At 38.9% G+C, this 19215-nt stretch overlaps 1 protein-coding gene across 4 annotated transcripts in view; it reads right to left on the reverse strand.

Moving 5' to 3' along the window:
• BANP (BTG3 associated nuclear protein) overlaps positions 1 to 19215 on the reverse strand; it is a 129885-nt gene that overhangs the window by 93409 nt on the left and 17261 nt on the right. For all 4 annotated transcript variants that reach the window (XM_065848137.2, XM_071814565.1, XM_071814566.1 and 1 more), the window contains exons 5-6: positions 7730 to 7852; positions 7004 to 7179 (exon numbers count right to left, since the gene is read on the reverse strand). In XM_065848137.2, coding sequence (XP_065704209.1) covers positions 7004 to 7179; positions 7730 to 7852 — 299 coding nt within the window. The remainder of the gene's footprint in view (positions 1 to 7003; positions 7180 to 7729; positions 7853 to 19215) is intronic.

A 19215-nucleotide genomic window follows, 5' to 3' on the forward strand; every position in this document is an offset into this window, starting at 1 on the left:
TAATAATAAAAAAATCTAAGCAATTCAATTTCTATCGTTTTCTTTGGCTTTAACAAGTCACTGAAGCTCCTGAAGTCTCATCAGTGTCTTCACATCGGCTGCATATGATCTTGGTTGAAGGTACAAAAAGTTGGCTATTTCCAAGTCCATTCTCGCTGTCTGTATCCAGTCATAAGGAGCTTGGCAGGAACAGCAAAGTGCTGCAAATGATCATCTAACATGTGAGATTTGATCTTGCAGTGAACTGAAAAATCCTGCAGACAGATAAGTCTGGGCCACGTACACATAGCTGCTTGGATTCCCATTTGGAAAACAAATTCTAAACCCTATTTAATGCTACGATTGTCAAGTTACTGTTTCAGATGCAAAGCTGAAGAGACATTAAGTGACTAAACAATTTTCTATGGAAAAATATTACTCATCCTCTAATTAAACACACTATGTAGACCAGTCTTCCCTTATCTCCTCCAAAAATATTCATGTTTGCATTTCTAAGTCTGTACTTTTGATAGTTTAAAAACGCAGTAAAAAGAATGCAGAGAAAGCAGATACAACACAAAATTATCGGATACGGTGCCAAACGTCATATGTCAGTGTATCAAGCGTAAAGTTCACTGAACCAAATTCCAAATCAATGGATTTCACAATTTTATTTATATCACTTAAAACCAGCTTTCCTGGAGCTCTGTTCATCTGCATACTTGGGAGATACTAAGGACAGTGTGTTTGTTTCTTAGTAATTTCAAAGTCTTGGCTTTGGCATAGACATTTAAAAAAATATATCTGCTTTTAAAGCAACATAGTAATGCTGAATGGGACATTCTTATACCACAAAGATGAAAGGTCCTGTTCTTTTTCCCTTCCATATTAAAAATAGGACAGTAAGTCTATTGTGAAAGACTTAAAAGGATGACACAATGTGCTTTAATGTTTTAGGAACAGATGCTCCTCTTGTTTGTACAGCAAGTCACAGATTAAATATTTTAAATGTTACCATATACTAAATACGTGTATGAACAACATTATGATATTCCCTGCATCCTGAAGCTCCTTGTATCTTGAAAGCAATATCTAACATTAAGCAAAATAATGCTCTCATTTCTCCTAGAGAAGTGTGTGCATACAGAATAAACACGGTGCCTTAAGACGACCCACTCCTTAGTTGAACAGTCAGTACTCAACATTTGAGCTTCCTTGAGCTAAACTGAAGCAGTTGCTCGAGTTTATGTCCATAAAAAGGGAAATTCTGTTTTTACAAATATTCTAATGTAACATCTTGAAGAGCAAGTTCTTGTAAAGCTTTTCAAGACAAAACTCAGCACCTTCAGAGGTAAGATCTAACTGCCTGATCACAGCAAAATTTGTCAAAAAATTAGTAAATATATTTGGATAGTAGCTACTCTTTGCTTTCTGCTGTTTGTACACATTTCTTGGGAAACAGTACTTAACACTGTAAAATTTTGAAACTGCTATTTAGTGCAAACTTGAGACCAATCAGAAAGAGTTCTTTATTAACTGTGTTCTTCTATATATGAATCCTGAGCAGTTCACCCAACAAATGGAAACCACAAGTAAGCAAAAGCCACACTTTCTGACCATTTTCTACAAATCCAAGAGTGTAACACTCTTAAATCAGATTTGAGTATTGCAGAAGGTACTATGGAAGTATAGAACAAATACAATGTTCTTATCCAGCAATTTTATAACCCAAGAATATGAGAACAGGCAGATTACAGAGAGGGAGGTGACAACACACATTGAGAGGGTATGTACCACAGAAAAAATATATATTATCTTAAAGGAAGTATCTTAAAAGAAAGGTATCTTAACTATGGCTAAGTTTTATGTAAACACCATGAAAAAAAGAGCAATTTTATGAGCTCTAAAGAGTGCCTGGGGGATGGCAAAGGACTGGGTCTTCCTTCTGAAGAGGGCACGTGAAATAGGGAAAGAGAAGATGACAGGGTTTAAATCACAAGTTTGGAAAATCGTATTTCTAACAGCTTTCTGAACACAGGCCAGAAAGAAGGCTTTGCAGTAAATAAGATGCAAGGTAACTGGAACCTAGACAAAAGAGTGTTATTTTCATCTCAGACGTTGTCTATTAAAGTCTCCTTTTAACCACTGATCATTTGAAAATCTACTCACCATTCTTACCAAACCTTATTTGTTCATAGCTACTGCAACTTGCTTTTCTTCGTCTAATGCTAAGACTCTTCAGCTAAAAAAACGTAGACAAATACATTTGAGAATGTCATAATGTTTTTTAATAGCTTTGTGGTGAGCATGAAAGCGCACATGGCTGCCAGGTTACGGCTTAGTCAACTGGAAAACCAACCCTCGACAGGATTACAGCCACATACCAGAGAATTCATTAAAGTCAGAAAACAATATAGGTACTTAATATCATAGGTTTAAAACTTCTGTAATTTAAAACTAGCGTGGATCTAATGTTCTTCACAGTATTATTTTTTGCAGCAGACGGCAAAATCTAAAACAACATAACAACGTTAGGGCGAAAGTTTTTGTGAACAGAGAATTCCGGAAAGGCTCAATAAGGTCTCTCTGGAGAGCTGAACTCCCCAACTCCCTCAGCCTGTCCTCCCAGCAGAGCTGGTCCAGCCCTGGATCATTTCTGTGGCTCCTCTGGCCCCTCTCCAGCAGGCCCATGTGTGTCCTGTGCTAGGACCCAGAGCTGGACCAGCACTGCAGGGAGGTCTCAGCAGAGCGGGGCAGACAGGCAAGAATCACCTCCCTCCACCTGCTGCTCATGTTCCTTGTGATGCAGCCCAGGACATGAGTGGATTTCTGGGCTGCAAGTGCACATGGCAGATCATGTCCAATCTTTCATCCATCAGAGCCCCCAAGTCCTTCTCCATGGGGCTGCTGACCATCCCTCCATCCCCAGCCTGGATTGATACCAAGGGTTGCCCCGACCCAGATGCAGGACCTTGCACTTGCCCTAGTTGAACCTCATGATGTTTGCATAGGTCCCACTTCTCAAGCTCGTCCAGGTCCCTCTGGATGGCATCCTGCCCCTCAGGTGGGTCACCTGCACAACTCAGCTTGGTGTCACTTGCAAACTTGCTGAGGATGCACTTGATCCCACCGTCTACATCACTGATGAAGACATTAAATAGTACTGGTCCCAATTTGGACCCATGAGGGACACCACTTGCCATCAGTGCCCATCCAGACATTGAGCCATTGACCGCTACTCTCTGGTTGTGACCATGCAGCCAGCTCCTCATCTACTGAACAGTCCACCCATCAAATCCACACCTCTCCAATTCAGAGAGAAGAATGTTGTGGAGGACAGTGTCAAAGGCTTCATAGAAGTCCAGACAGACAACATCCCTAACCCTTCCTTTGTCCACTGACGTAGTTACTCCATCATAGAAGGCCACGAGGTTGGTCAGGCAGGACTTGCCATTGGTGAAGCTGTGCTGGCTGTCCCGAATCACCTCCCTGTCCTCCCTGTGCAGTTTCTAGCAGGATCTGTTTCATGGTCTTCACAGGGACAGTGGTGAGGCTGCCAGGTCTGAACTTCCTGGGTTCCTCCTTTCTACCCTTGTCAAAATCAGGTACGATGTTTCCCTTTTACCAGGGCCTTCACCTGACTGCCAGGGCTTCTCAAATATCATGGAGAGTGGCTTGGCAACTACATCAGCCAGCTCCCCCAGGACTCCGGGATGTATCTCATGAGGTCCCAGAGATTTATATTGGTTCAGCCATGCAATTCTGCACGGCTTCAATACACCTGAGAGAAATATCAACTCCATTCCCATCACATCTGAACTGACTGCATTAAAAAACATTTAACACACAGAGTAACTAAATCCTCACAAACACAAATGGACAAACGAGGTTTTTGTAACAGTTCCTGAAGACCTACAACAGCTCATGAGAAAAATAACATGGACATCAACACAAGGCCCAAATGATGATGGTTTAAAAACGTTCTCCATCAATCAATTGCTTACAGTTTTTAAGCCTAATAAGAAAGCTGATGATTAAAATAGGGCCAAGTTTGTTTAAACTGAGTGTATGCTGTACGCCAAAACTACAGTAAAAACACATTCATGTCAAAACTGGACTTCTAAAAGAGGAAAACACATCTATCAATTGTTGACATTTGCTTTAAACACTTCTTATTGATAAATGTTTGTTTCTTGTTGCATTAAATGAGAAAGATGTGTAATCCATACTGGTGGATTTCCCATCCAGGGTGGGAAATCGAGACAATGAACAAGAAAAGTTCTCTGTTTTTGAACACAAGCTTCCTCCAGATTCAAGAAAATGCACACAGGGCTTTAGAAAAACACAGCAAAAGCATTAATTTTCATCATATTCGCACTGTCTTCATCTACCAAAACCTCGCAGAAAAACAGTCTCTATCCGAATTCTTAGATACATGCATGGTGAAGAGGTTTGTTTATAATGCTTTACAGACCATTAACGGCATCTATAAAATGGATAAGCACTTTCAGCTTTCTGAAAAGCAAAAGAATTAAGTAACTGTTGCTCAGAGAAAAGAGAGAACATGTCTTAGTGCACATGCAAAGAGTAATATACAACTGAAGATGGAAAAAAGTCAGAGTGTACAGTCAGAAGAAAGAAAAAACAACAAACCATCCCACCACTTATTCTAGACCATTATTGGAATGGAGCTCCGAGCCTCTGTATAATTATTTTTCAGGAATAGAAAGGCAATAACACTCATTTTTGAACTACCATAAATAATTCAATGCTCTTCGAAAACAGCAGAGAACAAGTAATGCCTTTCTATAAATCTAAATTCGGAGAATATCCAGAGGTCAATGACGTACCCAAAGCCAGGGCAAGGCCAACGATAAACGGTTTAGTTTTGATTTCTGGACACAAGATGACTGACAGGAGTCAGACTGACAACCTGTTGTTTAGTGTCTGTGTGTAAGGCCTGAATTACACCACTCTCCACCATCTCCTATTTTCTAATAAATCGAGATTCCTTTGAGCAATTCGAAGTCACTCAGGAGTCTCCAATAGATGATGAAGCAAAGCTGATGGGTGCAGTAGCTTTTGCCTTTTACTGCTGAAGAAAGCGAGTCTGCGCAACAGACCTATTCTTCTTCATCACTTCATTTATTAATAATTTCATTTTGTGACATACTTCAGGATCGTTCGCTCAGCATTCCTCTCATCCTCATGAGGGCAAGAGGTATTAATCTGATTCCCAGAACATTCATCAATCTCCGAGAGATTTTTAATGGATGAGAGTTCTAAAGGTCTCAAGAAAATCAGATCTGAAGACTTAAATGGATTAGCCGTTTCTTCAAAATTTACATGTACAACAACAGCATAAAAGGCCCACAACACGTTTGTCTGTGCAAATGTGCCAACCAACCAAGCTAAAAAGGGCATTATAAAACAAATCCCCTCCTCATGTTAGAGACTTCGTTCCTGGCATAGCAGATGCAGAGCTGTATGAAATATTAACAGATTCCACATTTTATATGTATTTTCACATCAAAATATCAGCACTAGCTGCAATCTGATGATTTTTTTGAGAGGAACGCCTCCAACAGCCTCGGTCTTCTTTAATTCCCCATTGACTCCAAACAAAACCTCCTTCAGCAGCAACCGTGTCACAACACGCACAGGACAGGACCCAGAAGCTCCGTTTGAAATGCACGTGTTGTCAGAGGATCCAGAAAAGCTGAAGAATCCCAGGTTCAAATGTTTCTGAGAATGTTGTTCTAAGGCAATCTTTGGTGCGTGAGACTTTCACTAGACCGACTTTTGAAGTTTTCTAATTATCAAAGTTTTAAAGCGTCTTGTTTATGCAGGAAACTCACCATCCAGAATTGTTCAGTTCCAAAATATTTGATTAAACTCTTAAATACTCAGTTTCAGGCTATCTTGAATTAACCCTTGCCACTAATTGCATCATAACCTGTGCACACCCAACATGCTTTTATCGATAGCTGGAGATCATGCAAAAGAAACTGGATCACTCGTATATCAGAGCCCTTCTGTTTCAATGTTAGAGATCAAAAAGAAAATGCATTTGCCTCCTAAGTACAAAGGTTACCTCCTAAATACATTCTGCCGCCACAAATAATTTATTTTCTCTGGTACACAAATGTAAATATGAACTGCCACATCCAGAATTACACCTAAGTAAATATTCAATAAATGTTTAAAAAAAAGGTAAAATTATTAAATGGAAGTCCAGGATTCATATTTCATACTTCTGAATCACAAGAATCACCGATAGTTTCAAACGTATGCTAATTTATCATCATATCTTATTTTCACCTAAAACTCAGTGTCCCTTATCCCATATTCTTTGTGATTAAAATATAGCAACTAACATTCATTTCAAGATTGCCAAACATACAAAACAACATAAGGTTAATCTAAAATTCTCAGGCTTCACTACATTTGATTTGTGTCCTAAGGAGTTTTCATAAAAATCTGACACTACACGCTATCCTGTTAACAGTCTGTATTTAATATTAATTTCCTTGTTAAAATAACTATTTTACACTAATAATAATGACACAAGTAGACTGTCACAGTAAGTTACAGGAGGAGATGAACTAGTAGATTTTATTTTCCACAGACGGCATTTATTTTCCTGAAACCTTATGTCCCTGTGGTGAGAGGCAGCCCTGCGGGTTGCATGTTTTAATTAAAAGGGTTTAAAACGTAAAGCTACAGTGCTATAGTGGGGTATACTGTTTAAATTTTACAAGCCATTTGAATTAGCTGTGCAAAATTAGTAAAAATAAAAATAATAATAAATATAAAAATAAAACAGAAAATATTTTTAAAAATAAATAATCAAGTAAACTATTCATTTATATTCCTTCACTCCTACCTGAAACTTGCTGCATTGCCTGACAATTCTCGGTAGGACTCACCACACAATCTCTGATGCTTTCAGTGGAATCTCAGTTCCTTCAACCACCACATTTACTTGGCTCAAACATCCTCCCAGTTAATCAGTGAATAGTACCTTCAGAATTCAGCGTAATGAGCGTCACATTGTTCCCGATACTTTGGCTTCCCAACTGCCCGCTGTTGGACACGGAGTCGCTGGCCTCAGAGCCACTCTCCCCGTCCTCGTTGTGACTGTCGTCGTGCCCCGGCACCTTCACCACGATGGTGTTCTGCCTGCGGCCGGGAACCGCGCTGCGGAAAGCAAAACCACGTCACTTTGGGAAAATACGAGCCTCAAGCAGGAATTGCATCGTCATAAGGGAGTGAAAAACAGTAATTAACAAAATTTAATGTATTAGAAAAGCTACTCCTTTAAACAAGACTACTCCTGTTTATAACAAAGAGCTCTCCCGCAAAATAAAGTCAAAGGGAAATAGCAGTAGAAATGAGAAATTTTAAATGCACACTCACTAAATTTGCATCAATTGAAAAGTCTAGGCCCAGTGTGCAAAAAAAAAAAGTTATAAAAACCTAAATAATAACATCATTTTCTACCCAGAATGTCCAGTTCCACTTCACTTAAAATTTGCTTTAGATAGTACAAATTTTAACAAGCCTTACTGGGCTGCTGCACATTCTTTGGTTGGTTAAATACAAGATGTTGGCATGTTCTCAAGTGATCATTTTCCCCCCATTATTACCCAGGACATCCCCCATTTTGCACTTCAAATTGCTGCAGAGACTGATATAGATCTGTCAATGGAGGGAACGAAGGGGGAGGATTCTCGGAACTGCTACTAACTTGCTGAGGATGTTTTCCAGAGAATCGGCCGCTCTGCTCAACGGCTCTTCCTGCCCAACCATCTTGGCTAGAATCGAACTCTGCCGGTCGTTGTTCAGGATCACTGTGGTCTGAGGAACAACACTGCAGGACAAAAATCAGAGAGGAAAATGGAATGTAAAGGAGTAAACCTTATAAATAATACATTAACACAGTCTTAGGGTTTAAATAGTCTACTTAAAACCAGAGGCTGCCTCTAAGCTTTGCTCTTTCTCCCAGTATCACATTTATGTATCAAATGCTAAAGCTGGTAATCCATCGAATTTGACATCTGCACCATTTCAAGTACTCAAATTCTTTCGGAGGACAGATGGTTTCAACGGAATTATATAAAAGCCCACGACCTCTGGCAAAGTGATAAAGAATTAAGTGACTCAAGATCTGCAGGAGGAAATCTGTAAATCACAGCTCCAAAGAGCCACCAAATTCTTGTTTTGAAAAGTCCAAGAGTGAGCATGTTCAGAGGTACTACAGCCAACTCACATGGCAACGCACTGGGTTTAGTAAGATAATTCCTAAGAAAAAAAATGTAAAAGTATTATTGCAAAATTATGAGCTTAGTTAAAAAGCGTGTATCATTTGGGAGGGCAGGGAGACAAAAGTTGGATGGGGAGCATCAGAGCAGAAGAGGGACAGACTGTAACTGTAAATAGTGACCAGACTGAACTTGTGTGCATTTCATATAACAAAAAAAAACAAAACAAAACAACTCTAAAACAAACAATACAAAAACATTTAGTGTGTGGGAAACCAGAAAGCCTTCTCTATCACTTCTGATGACAATTTAGAAGGAAATAACTAAAGAAGTGTTGCATGGAAAAATGCACTAAGTCTACACTGTAATACAAAAGTAAATATGAAGCAAATAATTGTCTCCAGAATGCAGCTTATCATTTAACTTGGTTCCAGAGATTATTACTATTATTCCCACACCATTACTCAATCTCCTCAGACATGGTTTTGATATTCCAGACTGTTTCCACTGTGTTCATCGTAAATTTAAGGAGACAACCTAGAAGCAAATGCGTGGGTTAGTGGCAGAGAAAGCTTCCTTCTTGTTCTTTGCTTCCCACAGTAAACAGTCCACTATTGTCTTTACTGGTCCAACATCTCAAACATGAGTGATTGTCATTTATTTTTCTTAACTGTATTCCTTGGCTAATTGTTGTAACACAAATTAAACTAATCTGATGACAGCAACTGTTTATTTCAGCTGCAACAGAGTGCCTGCCTGCTCGAATATTCACAGCTACATCAGACTTTAAGTGCTACAGTATCTACCACTAAGACCTAAAGAGAAGATAAGAAACTGTCAGAAGAGCTAACAATAGACGGATCTCAGTTTTGGCACAGATAAACTGGTAGACCACAGGTTTTTTGGATGCAGAAAGCCCCAGGGCCTGATGCCATCCTCCCTCTCACAGCAATTGCATCGGTTGCTAAAACAAACGGGATTCCTCGTGGGCTGCCAGCGATGTGATGGAGTGAACCCTTGGGGAAGCTCTGCAAGATGTTTGTCAGACCATAGACAAGTACAGCATGTGCGACGGCTTTTCACGGGGATGTGCAGTTCAGATTGTATTAAGCAATAAATGGAGGCTTTTCGTTGGGTGTTTTTAGTTGCTATCTAGAGTACAAGGGGTTATGATGCTACCAGAGTCACCTTTTCCAAATTTTCTATGTTATCAAGAGGGGAAAAACCTCACACATTTCTTACCACTTAAAAAAAAGAAATGGCAGCTCAATGCCAGAATCTCATCTTTAAAAAATCCCACACCAAATCCTTGATAAAACACTGATCCATGGCAATGTCGTCAGTGCCCCAGCAACGTGTTCTTGTTATTTCCCAAACTGTCCAAATGGTGACATTTGAACTTTTTACAGACCAGTTTAAAATGTTCAAGAATTTGATGCTTCCTTTTAGACACTGCTCTTTATCACCATCTTCCTCGCAATCACTTCTGAATGCCTGTTTAAAATGTCACTTACAAAAGCTTATTTTTAATGAACACTCTGAATAATTAATTTCAGCTGTAGAGATAAATGCAATAAAATTACACTTTTTAAGTCCTTAGGATTTTGGTCCTATTAAGTTTATATTTGAAAAAGAGGCTTAGCCTAAAATTGGACATAAAATAAGGAAGAGGTTGGGGGGGTTTTGCCTTTTTAAGAATATTCATTTTTAAGGAAGACAATATCTAGAAGTAAGCCAATGGTATGTAAGTAGTTTAAGCAAATTTAGAATAAGGAAGTACTTTTATACAACCCACCAGCACAGATTTATCCCCTCTTCAATGCACCCATCTATGGTCAAGCTTGCTTACTTCAACACATAAACATTTTTTTCCAAATGCATCCCTAAAAAAACACCCATGACAACACTGGTTCCTCTCTAAGAACTAACTTTCCTCAGTTAGTAGAATGGATTATCAACAGGAAAAATCTACCTTCACTGTTATTTTGGGAGGAGCCACCAACATATCATTTTCCTGAGATGTGTTTTCCTGGCTAAACAGAACAAAGGCAAAACCAGATCCCACAAACACAAATCAAATCTCTGTAACAAGCCACAGCAACTGCCCAGTTGCCCATCAATTGTTCTCCATTTGGAAATAAACTGTTAGCAAGGACTCAAAGAATCTGAGATGTGTTTTGAAGAGAAAAATGGAGTCACGCAAAAACCACAGAGGTAGAGAACAGCCAAAACCAGCTTTTGGAAATGTTTGGCACAGCACAACAAACCTACAACCACCAATTAACCCTTCTCAGTGATTCATCTACCTGAGTAGGAACCCTGCATCTAGTCTGAAAATTACTGAATCAAGTTTCTTGTCTATTACCAGTGTTGGATAAAAGATTATTTTTGTGGTTTGTACCTACTAACACAAAGACTCCAGTAAAATTCACTCAACTCTTTTTCAGTCCTAAAGGAAAATTAATTTATGTTCAATGCTTAACTCCTGAAGAATGACGCTTTCCAAAGCAGTCTGCACGAGGAGGATGAAAAGGCCTTTCCATTCAAAACATCCTAAATATGAACTAAGAAACTACAGTTCTGGCCTTTGCTCTACCCAGAACAAGAACGGCCACAATTTGCTGACAAATTCTGACAACAAGGCAGCTTGAGGGGGAAATTTTTCAGAGCTGATGCTGTGAAACTTGAGCGGTTACTTATCTGGAAGAAAAAGAAGTAACAATTGGGACCAATGCAAAAAGGCTCCATTACGTTTGAAAAGGAGAGTTTCAGAGGATTGTCTTAGAGCCCCGTTCATACACAGGACAAGCAGATATCCAGACATTCCCTGCAGATACCAGAATTTGCTTCCCAGTAACTTCCCCGTGAAATGTTCCATTCTCTGCTTTCAGATTCACTCATTTACTTTAAACAGAGAAAACAGTAAGAAATCTGCTGAATATACACAAAATTAAATAAGGAATTTTATGTCAATTCAAAACCCTGGGCCAGCCTGACAAAGTCCATCACAGGAAACCATTAAATATTACACAGCCTCATGTATCCTTATACTGGATTATCCTAATTCCTTTTTTCCAGTCTGTACATCTCACACTGAAGATGAATCAACTTTAATTACTATTCATGTACTAAAATACAGAAAACAAAGGTCAGGAAGAAGCAGGAGGAAAGCTGCTGATATTCAATCAGATCCCAAATGAAGCAATTGTTCCTATGAGCACTGCCAGTATTATATTCATGAAGAAGATGGAAAGAAAATACTCCGAGGGGTCAGGGGGAGTCCAGACCCCGCTGTTTCCAGTTGTGTTCACAGATTCCTTTCCCCGTCAGCATCGGAACTTGGAGAGCCTGGTGCTGCAATCTGCCTATTCTTGGACACAACTTAGTAAAAAAATTCAAAATGCATGCAACCTACAGAATTTCTTTAGATGCAGCTTACCAAATAATCTCTTAAGTGACAGGTGAATATATTTCTAACAACAATAAACGACTTTCAAGTGTGCATATTTAGTTTCTGCCTTTGTTTTTTTTAATATAAAAGGACGTTCTATATTTTGCATAAGAAAATTGCTGCCAAAGGTAACGTTCAGTATGGAAAACGTGCGAGTCATAGATATGATCATTAGTTTAACTGCTGGGTTTTCACTGCCAATAACCTGTCAATTGCACAGAACGCAGCAATGACATAAAAGAACTTTTGGCAATACCAGGACGATCGATGTCTCCTCCTCTCTCCAGATGAGGTTTTCATTTAGAAAGAAAGATAAAGCAAAAGGAACTAACTGACATTTCTATCTTCCACAAGGTACACGATCAAAAGCGTTTCTCCAAATGGATGAAAATTACTTGTGGAAAAACTCAGATTGAAATTTTCAGACATTCTTCTTCTCTTAGACACACTTCCATAGACTAGTTAATGGAATATTTATAGCAGTGCTCAACCAGTTAAAAAGATAAACAAGAGTTTCCTCTGTTTTGGGCATTTCTGAGCCTCCTTTGCACACGTGAACATTGAAAACAAGCAAATCAGAGCTTGGAGACAGAGCTGAGCTCATAACCGTTCAGGTGGCACCATCCACGTGCGCTGCTCTTTCTCATATTTATAATTGGAGGTCACGGCAAAACCCACAGAACATGTGCTGATCTCCTTCACGTCCTCCTCTGGCACATGTTCCGGAATGAGCTGCAGAAAGGGAGGAGATGAGGATGGTAGGTCCACCCAAGCACAGCCCTAAGAAAAGCAAGGCTGGCAAGGAGACTTTTTTTTTCTTTTTTATCTTTCACTAACACTTGTGTCCATCTTTAAGAACAGACACCCTTTGGATCTTTTCATCGCTATTTAGAAAGATGGCCACCTGCTTCCTTTGCCCTTCTGCACACGCAGTTAAGATTCCCCATCCTAACAGGAATAAGAAAACTGACTTATGAATTTACACTATGGTAAACATGAAAAAAACCACAAACTGGCAAAGCATACACCAAATTACACTGGATTTATGCTAAAAAAATGAAGACAGTTCCTCATCTCCAGGGAGAGAACAAACTTTCCAACAACCAAACCAGCAAGATGAGACCAGTGGGACACCCACCGTGAGGCACTGAGTGGTATGGGCACTCGAACAGTTAAAAGATTTTAATGTTCCTAAACCATGCATTCGCCTGGTCGTAGCCAATTGCCAGAAAAGCAGCAGTGTTATCCATCATCTTCAGTAAGAGTTCAGTCATCAAAAATTATCTTTGGATTCTTTGCATCTGGAACATCAGAGCAGACATTATAAAGATAGCGCTAACAATTAGGTCCGGTGAAAAGACAAGCCAAAGTACACCAGCCATCACGGGAGAGATGGATGGATCTGAAAACCGAGAAAGCTGTAATCGATTTATAATAAAGATAAAGCAACAGCATGTTTTAATAAATGCTGCATTTAACAGTTTAGGAACATTTGAAAAAAAAATAAAACCTTTCAGCTCAAGTAAGAGTCAGACATTACATTATTTACGTATATTTCTGTAGAGCTTATTGTACTCAGACTTACCTACAGAGAGCGCCCTGAACTGGCTGACTATCAGAAAAACATAAATTACTGCCCTTAAGATCAATTTTATTAACCCCTTTTAAAAGCTGCTAAAATCTGTTGTGGATTATTCTGCTCAGAGACAAGTTAAACACACCTGGACAAGGAAGCAGAATCATTCACAATTGCCCACACCTGTTGCCAACTAGTTCATCAACAGCCAGATGACAACCGACCCGAAGAACCCACCTCTGAAAAAGTCAAGCTTATTACCTCAGGGATTTTACAACACCAGCACGTATAGCACAAGCAACTTCATACCCTGTTTGGTTTTCCTTCGTTAATGAAAATAAGTCTCTTATTTCAAACACAACTGAACTCCATAAAAATTAAATGCACAGCGAAACACAGTCTGCAAAGAACCTTTTGGCCTAAGCAGACACACAAAAGCAGTAAAATCAGTATGTTCAGTCCACATGCAAGCAACATAACTAGGACTGAAAAAATACTATATCAGAAATGGCATTAATTAGTCGTCTTCTACTTCTGATTATGGACAAGGACAGGCCATGACTTACAATTAACAGGTTAATACAAGCCTCTTAGAAGATAAATGACAGTATAGAAATAATGTCACAGTTGTTACCCTTCTTCCAGCCTTAACTTCTGGAACTGCTGCTGAAGATGCCATTGAACACGCAACGAGAGAGGCTGATCCATAAGGGAAGGACACTCATTTTCCATAACAAAATGTGTGGGCTTGACTGATACTGAACACAGTTACTATGAATGAAACGATCCACTGCAGCCTTAGTACTAAACCAGAAATCTCTGTTTAGAAAACACTGTGTGAAACCAAAGACTTTGAATCCTTTATTATACAGTCAGCTACTTTTAGATTTATTTTCCAGATTTCCTTACAAATTCTAGTATGCCCTATCAGCCTAAGTCTGACTGGTGTGGCTGGAAGTTTGAGGGTGACAGAAGTAGCGTTATAAACCAGCTTTCAAGACACTACTTCCAGTAACTGAAGCCTCGACCCTCACCAGATAAACTGCAAATAAAGAAAACACGAGGTTCCTGCAAACAGAACTCAAATACACAGCTCTTACAGAGCCTGTTTGTAAATAATTTCCACCATGTATCTCTGTTTTTCTTGCTTTTCATAATTACCCAACCAGTTATATACACTTGCTGCCACAGGCACATTTTTATAGCAAGGTCAAGGATGTTGCTACTCTGAGAGCTGGTACTGGGTCTTTCATTTCCATATACCCCAAAGGGCTGGTAAAGAAGCACCATCCTTCACTTTTACAAAAAAATGCAATTTTGAAAGTTATTGGGAGCAGATTTCCTGTCTCATACTCCACCCTTCCATACGGAACAAAGAGATTGAGCCTAAGATATGCAAAAATGTACAGTTCCACAAAAAGGAAAAATTCTCTTTGGAAAGACACTCAGACTCCAAACTGTGGGTTTTTTACATTTGGAAACGTATTGGTGAAATAGCATCTGCTGCCAAATAAAGCAGATGGGAGATGGGCTTTTTGCCATCTCGCCAGCCTTGCTGAGCCCTCACTGCACATTCAGCTGCCCCATCCTTCTGAAGCTCCAAACCCACCAATAGCTCTTTTCCACCTTGCTTAAGTAAAACTAGGAAGCTCCAAAACCACCTCAAGTAATTTCTCTTCAGACTGTATTACTATGTATTATTTTCTGTAAGCAGAAAGACCCGCTGTTTTTTTTAAAAATACTATTACTGGTACTTTCATCCAGTGCAAACTCTTCCGCAAATTATTTTGAAATGTAACTGAAATTTCTGTCCTTTCCAAAGGAAGGCGAAAACTTGTCCCCTTTAACTGATGAGCTGTTCTCCTCTTCATTCGTTTTGTTGTACTTGCAGAACTAAACATCCCAACTCACAGGACAAGTTTCCAGGGAGTGCTCTTACTGGTGCATTTTCAAACTGCCCAGCATCTCCAGTGACTGCAACATTAAAAACATTTAAATTCTCAAAACTGGAATCCAAATGAATATATAAGGCTTTTCTGCCCCCTTCTGTTTATTATATGCCTGATAAATTACTTCTGAAAATACACAGTATGTAGCATGTGCTTCCATAGTCCTGTGCACTGCTTCAAAATATAGCAAGATTTTTAGAGTTTCACTAAAATGTAATACTGATTTTCAGCCATTTTACAACATTCAGGAGGTAAAAACTTTCATTAAACACAACAACCCTTTTCAATTGCTTATTTAGGTAGAAGGCAAAGCCTGAGCCACATGAAAGCACTTGTCCTGAACCAAATTTCAAGCCATGCACCCTTTATTTCTTGAACGCAAGAGCTGGTCCTGCTCACAGAACCATGGAATTAAAGTTCTGCTTTCCCAGAGCTCATCCAATGTGACCTTATGGGATTTGGCAAGGGGGCAGGTTAACCCACACTTTTAATACTACTACAATTGGTTTAAATGTTCTCAGACACTAATTACACTTGTAAATCTGTGTGTAAAACTCAAAGCCTTTCTGATCCCCATGCACGTCTCTCTTTCATTCTCAGATACTCTTAACAACTAAAGGACATTGCTTTCTAAAACATCTTGGCACAAGGGGCAAATTCCGCGCACGTTCGGTTCTCTCGTTTCTTAGTTTGCTGTTACAAATAGCAAAATATTGCACCACAAGGCACTGCACACACCTCCATTTCTGATTTTGGTGTCACAACTTGCACAAAAGGTTTTTCTTTACAAAACGAAAATAAAAGGATTCACTAAAGTCTCAGATGCAGAACAAAGTTCCTGCAAATTAGTAAAGTGGGAATAAATAAACTGTTTGCTCACATGTGGTTCAGAGCAAGCACAAATTACTCACAATGCTTTAAACCTTCATATTTAAAGGATTTCACATTTGTCACGGGCTAAAGTAACAACCAGGAAATGTTTCTGTATGGTTACATGGCAAATAGCAAAATATTAAACCTTGTAACACATCTACAAGACCGAAACCTTTGTCTAAAACTTCAAGGAACTCTGTTACCTAGCACTTTCTTTTCAGTGTATATCGCTGAAAATCTTACCCAGCATTACATTTCAGAATTCAAAATTATATCTTCCTACAAGTTTCTTTCTTGTGTTTTAAGCCTCACAGGCACATTTTAAACACTATCACCACAACTGAAAAAATTCAAGCCACACATTTCACATTCACTTCTCAGACATAAGTTATCAGCTGCTACTTGCTGGGCTCTCATTTGAACCATTAGACTTTTATAAACAATATTTCATCAAAAACCATTAACTTCAAAAAAATTGGACTCGGGAGAGTGAATCAACACAGTTCAAATCATGGTCAGTTTGAAAAGTTTTATAGATTAAGTTCCATCCCATATACGCATGAATTATTGAACCCTCCAAAACACAGATGAAATGGTGGTATTAAATTATTTTAATTCCATAACTGACCTTGCTCTCTCAACTTAAATGCTATGGGGAAGTTACGCATTTTTTCTGGATTTATCAAATCCCAGCAACAAATTACTAAACACTTGGCTCTTCAATATCTCCATGCAACAATAATGGAATGCAAAATTCCAATGAGAACACTGGTGTACAAGCTTCTTAAATTCAAGACACCATTTCTCCTTAGGCCTGTGTGAATTTTAACTCCCAATAGTGAAGAGAGTAAATGTAAAACCTTCAAACACTGATACATGAAAGTTAGAGCACTTGCTGATGGTCTGTAACAAAAAGTAGACAGACAATCAACAGGACGAGTTTAATTCAGAATATGGCAGTCTCCAGCATAAATACCCAAAGCAAGAATTCCAGTGTTTGCAGCACTGCTGCTGTAGATCATACAGGACACAGTAAATAACGATAAAAATCACAGCCATGAGCGTTCTAAAACCATTTTCAATATAAAGCTGTATTGATCCTAAATATAATGAAGCACAGAAGTCCACTTGATTTGTAGCAGGTACTTCTACACGAACCAGCTGTTTCAATACAAGTAAAATATGAAGATGTAAATCAATATTCTTACTAGTGAAGGACCAGAATCAACCTCAAGATGTTGAGGCTGGTAAGTTCTTGTGACAAATTAGAAGAGTTTGGAAAACATGGTTTGCAGGGAATCAAAGATGTCAAGTATTGTTTTCATACTGCAGCCAAACTAACACTACACAGCCCTGGATAAAGAAAGAGGGGCCGACGTCTAATCCAAGAACTCCTGTACGTGATACATTCCGTTTCATACACTGAATTTCGGAATGCAAGATAGAATCATAATTTAGAGATAAGTATGTGTGTGTGTTTATACATGAATGAATGTGTAAGAAAAAACGTTATAACCCGTTTCGCAGTAAGGTTTAAAAAGAAAATAAATAAAAAATAAGAAGAAAAAACACAGATCACACAACAGGAGATGATAGAACTGAAAAGAGAAACCCAAGAAGGCAGGAAAAGTAAGAGCATTGTGGACTAATAGATGCAATTATGAATGAAGTTCAAATTCTGGCTCTCTTAGCCAAGCTTCCACTTTACCAGGAAGATTTTATCAAAATATAAAAATTTTGCTTGCATTTATGTGCTCTTCAAGAAACCTGAGATTCTGAACAAAATCTTTAAATTCATAAGAAGGGGTAAAATCCTCTCAAGTCATCAAGTTTTCATTGTGTTCATATCGACTTTGTTCCCTAATTGTGAGTGTAATGAAGGTGGTGAAAATGGAGGAGACAATTGAGTGATTTTCCAACAACCCCTCCATAGCCAGACAAGAACAGCATGAAAGAGCCATTGACACCAGGGCAGCACCATCACCCTCCATTCCTCCCCAAACAAACCCTTTCATTTGAAACAGAACTCTTACTGGCTGAAGCTACAGACATGACACTCAAACTGGTAATTTAAAATAAATGTTTGCACACAGCATCATTGACTGATGACAGCAAGTGACGGGGGAAGGCTGTTAATTTATGGATAGCACAGGGTTCAGGCCAAAACAATGACAAAAGTTCAGTTGTGTTTTTGTCAGCCCCTCCCAGACTTCAAGGTTTGCACTAAAGACTGTGCGGGGTGAGGCCCCAGACAGAGCTCCAAATGAAAATATCCTGCAGGATAAATAAACCTGCCTCGCTTGTAGAAAGTGCCACGAATTTCTGAAAAACTGAAGAACTCCAAAGCTTCTCCAAATAAAATCTTTATAATACATTCTGATTAACACCCCAAATCGCTGATTGTATTTTCAAGACATTATCTGTAACGCTCCACTGCCGCTCACCCCCCCAAAACAGGGTTAATTTTCCACCTTTTGCTGACCTGCCTGGGTTGTCCTGAGGACAGAATCTGCTCCCAGGGAAATATTATTTCAGGCCTATGGTTCAGTGCATGAGATCAGGCTCACAGCAGGGAGAATAATGTACCTGCAACTAGAAAATAAACCATATACCATCTTTCATCAGGATACTGTGCTCCTCAATTCATGCTTTGTTTCAAACTGGCTACTTAAAAATCTGCAAATGGAGGCTCTTCAGACCTGGAAAGGGTGTCTTTTCAGGAAGGGACAATTAGCTCTTAACTTCATTTAAAGAAAGTAACAATCCCAAAGGTTTACAACGTTAATTTATCACTGAACTGAAAAAAAAAAAAGAAAGAAAGAATAGTCATAACTTGGATGGTTGTTCACATCACCTAATGATTTACAGTATCAACTTCAGCAAATGTGGGCAGGAGGTTAATTATACACCCCAGAGACTCCACAGCCGCTATTTAGCAATAAGAACTGAAGAATTACTATTCTTTTTTAAAGCCTGAATTAGCATAGCAGAATAGTTTAGTATAATCTACAGAAAACCTTACGCTAAACATGTGACAAAAAAGAAAAAGCTATTCAACACCTGGAAACGTTAAATGAGGTTCATCAAGGGGTTTTTAACTCACAGAAAATATATTGATTTTTT

The sequence above is a fragment of the Patagioenas fasciata genome, chromosome 13 (assembly GCF_037038585.1).
Source record: "Patagioenas fasciata isolate bPatFas1 chromosome 13, bPatFas1.hap1, whole genome shotgun sequence".
Lineage (NCBI taxonomy): Eukaryota > Metazoa > Chordata > Aves > Columbiformes > Columbidae > Patagioenas > Patagioenas fasciata.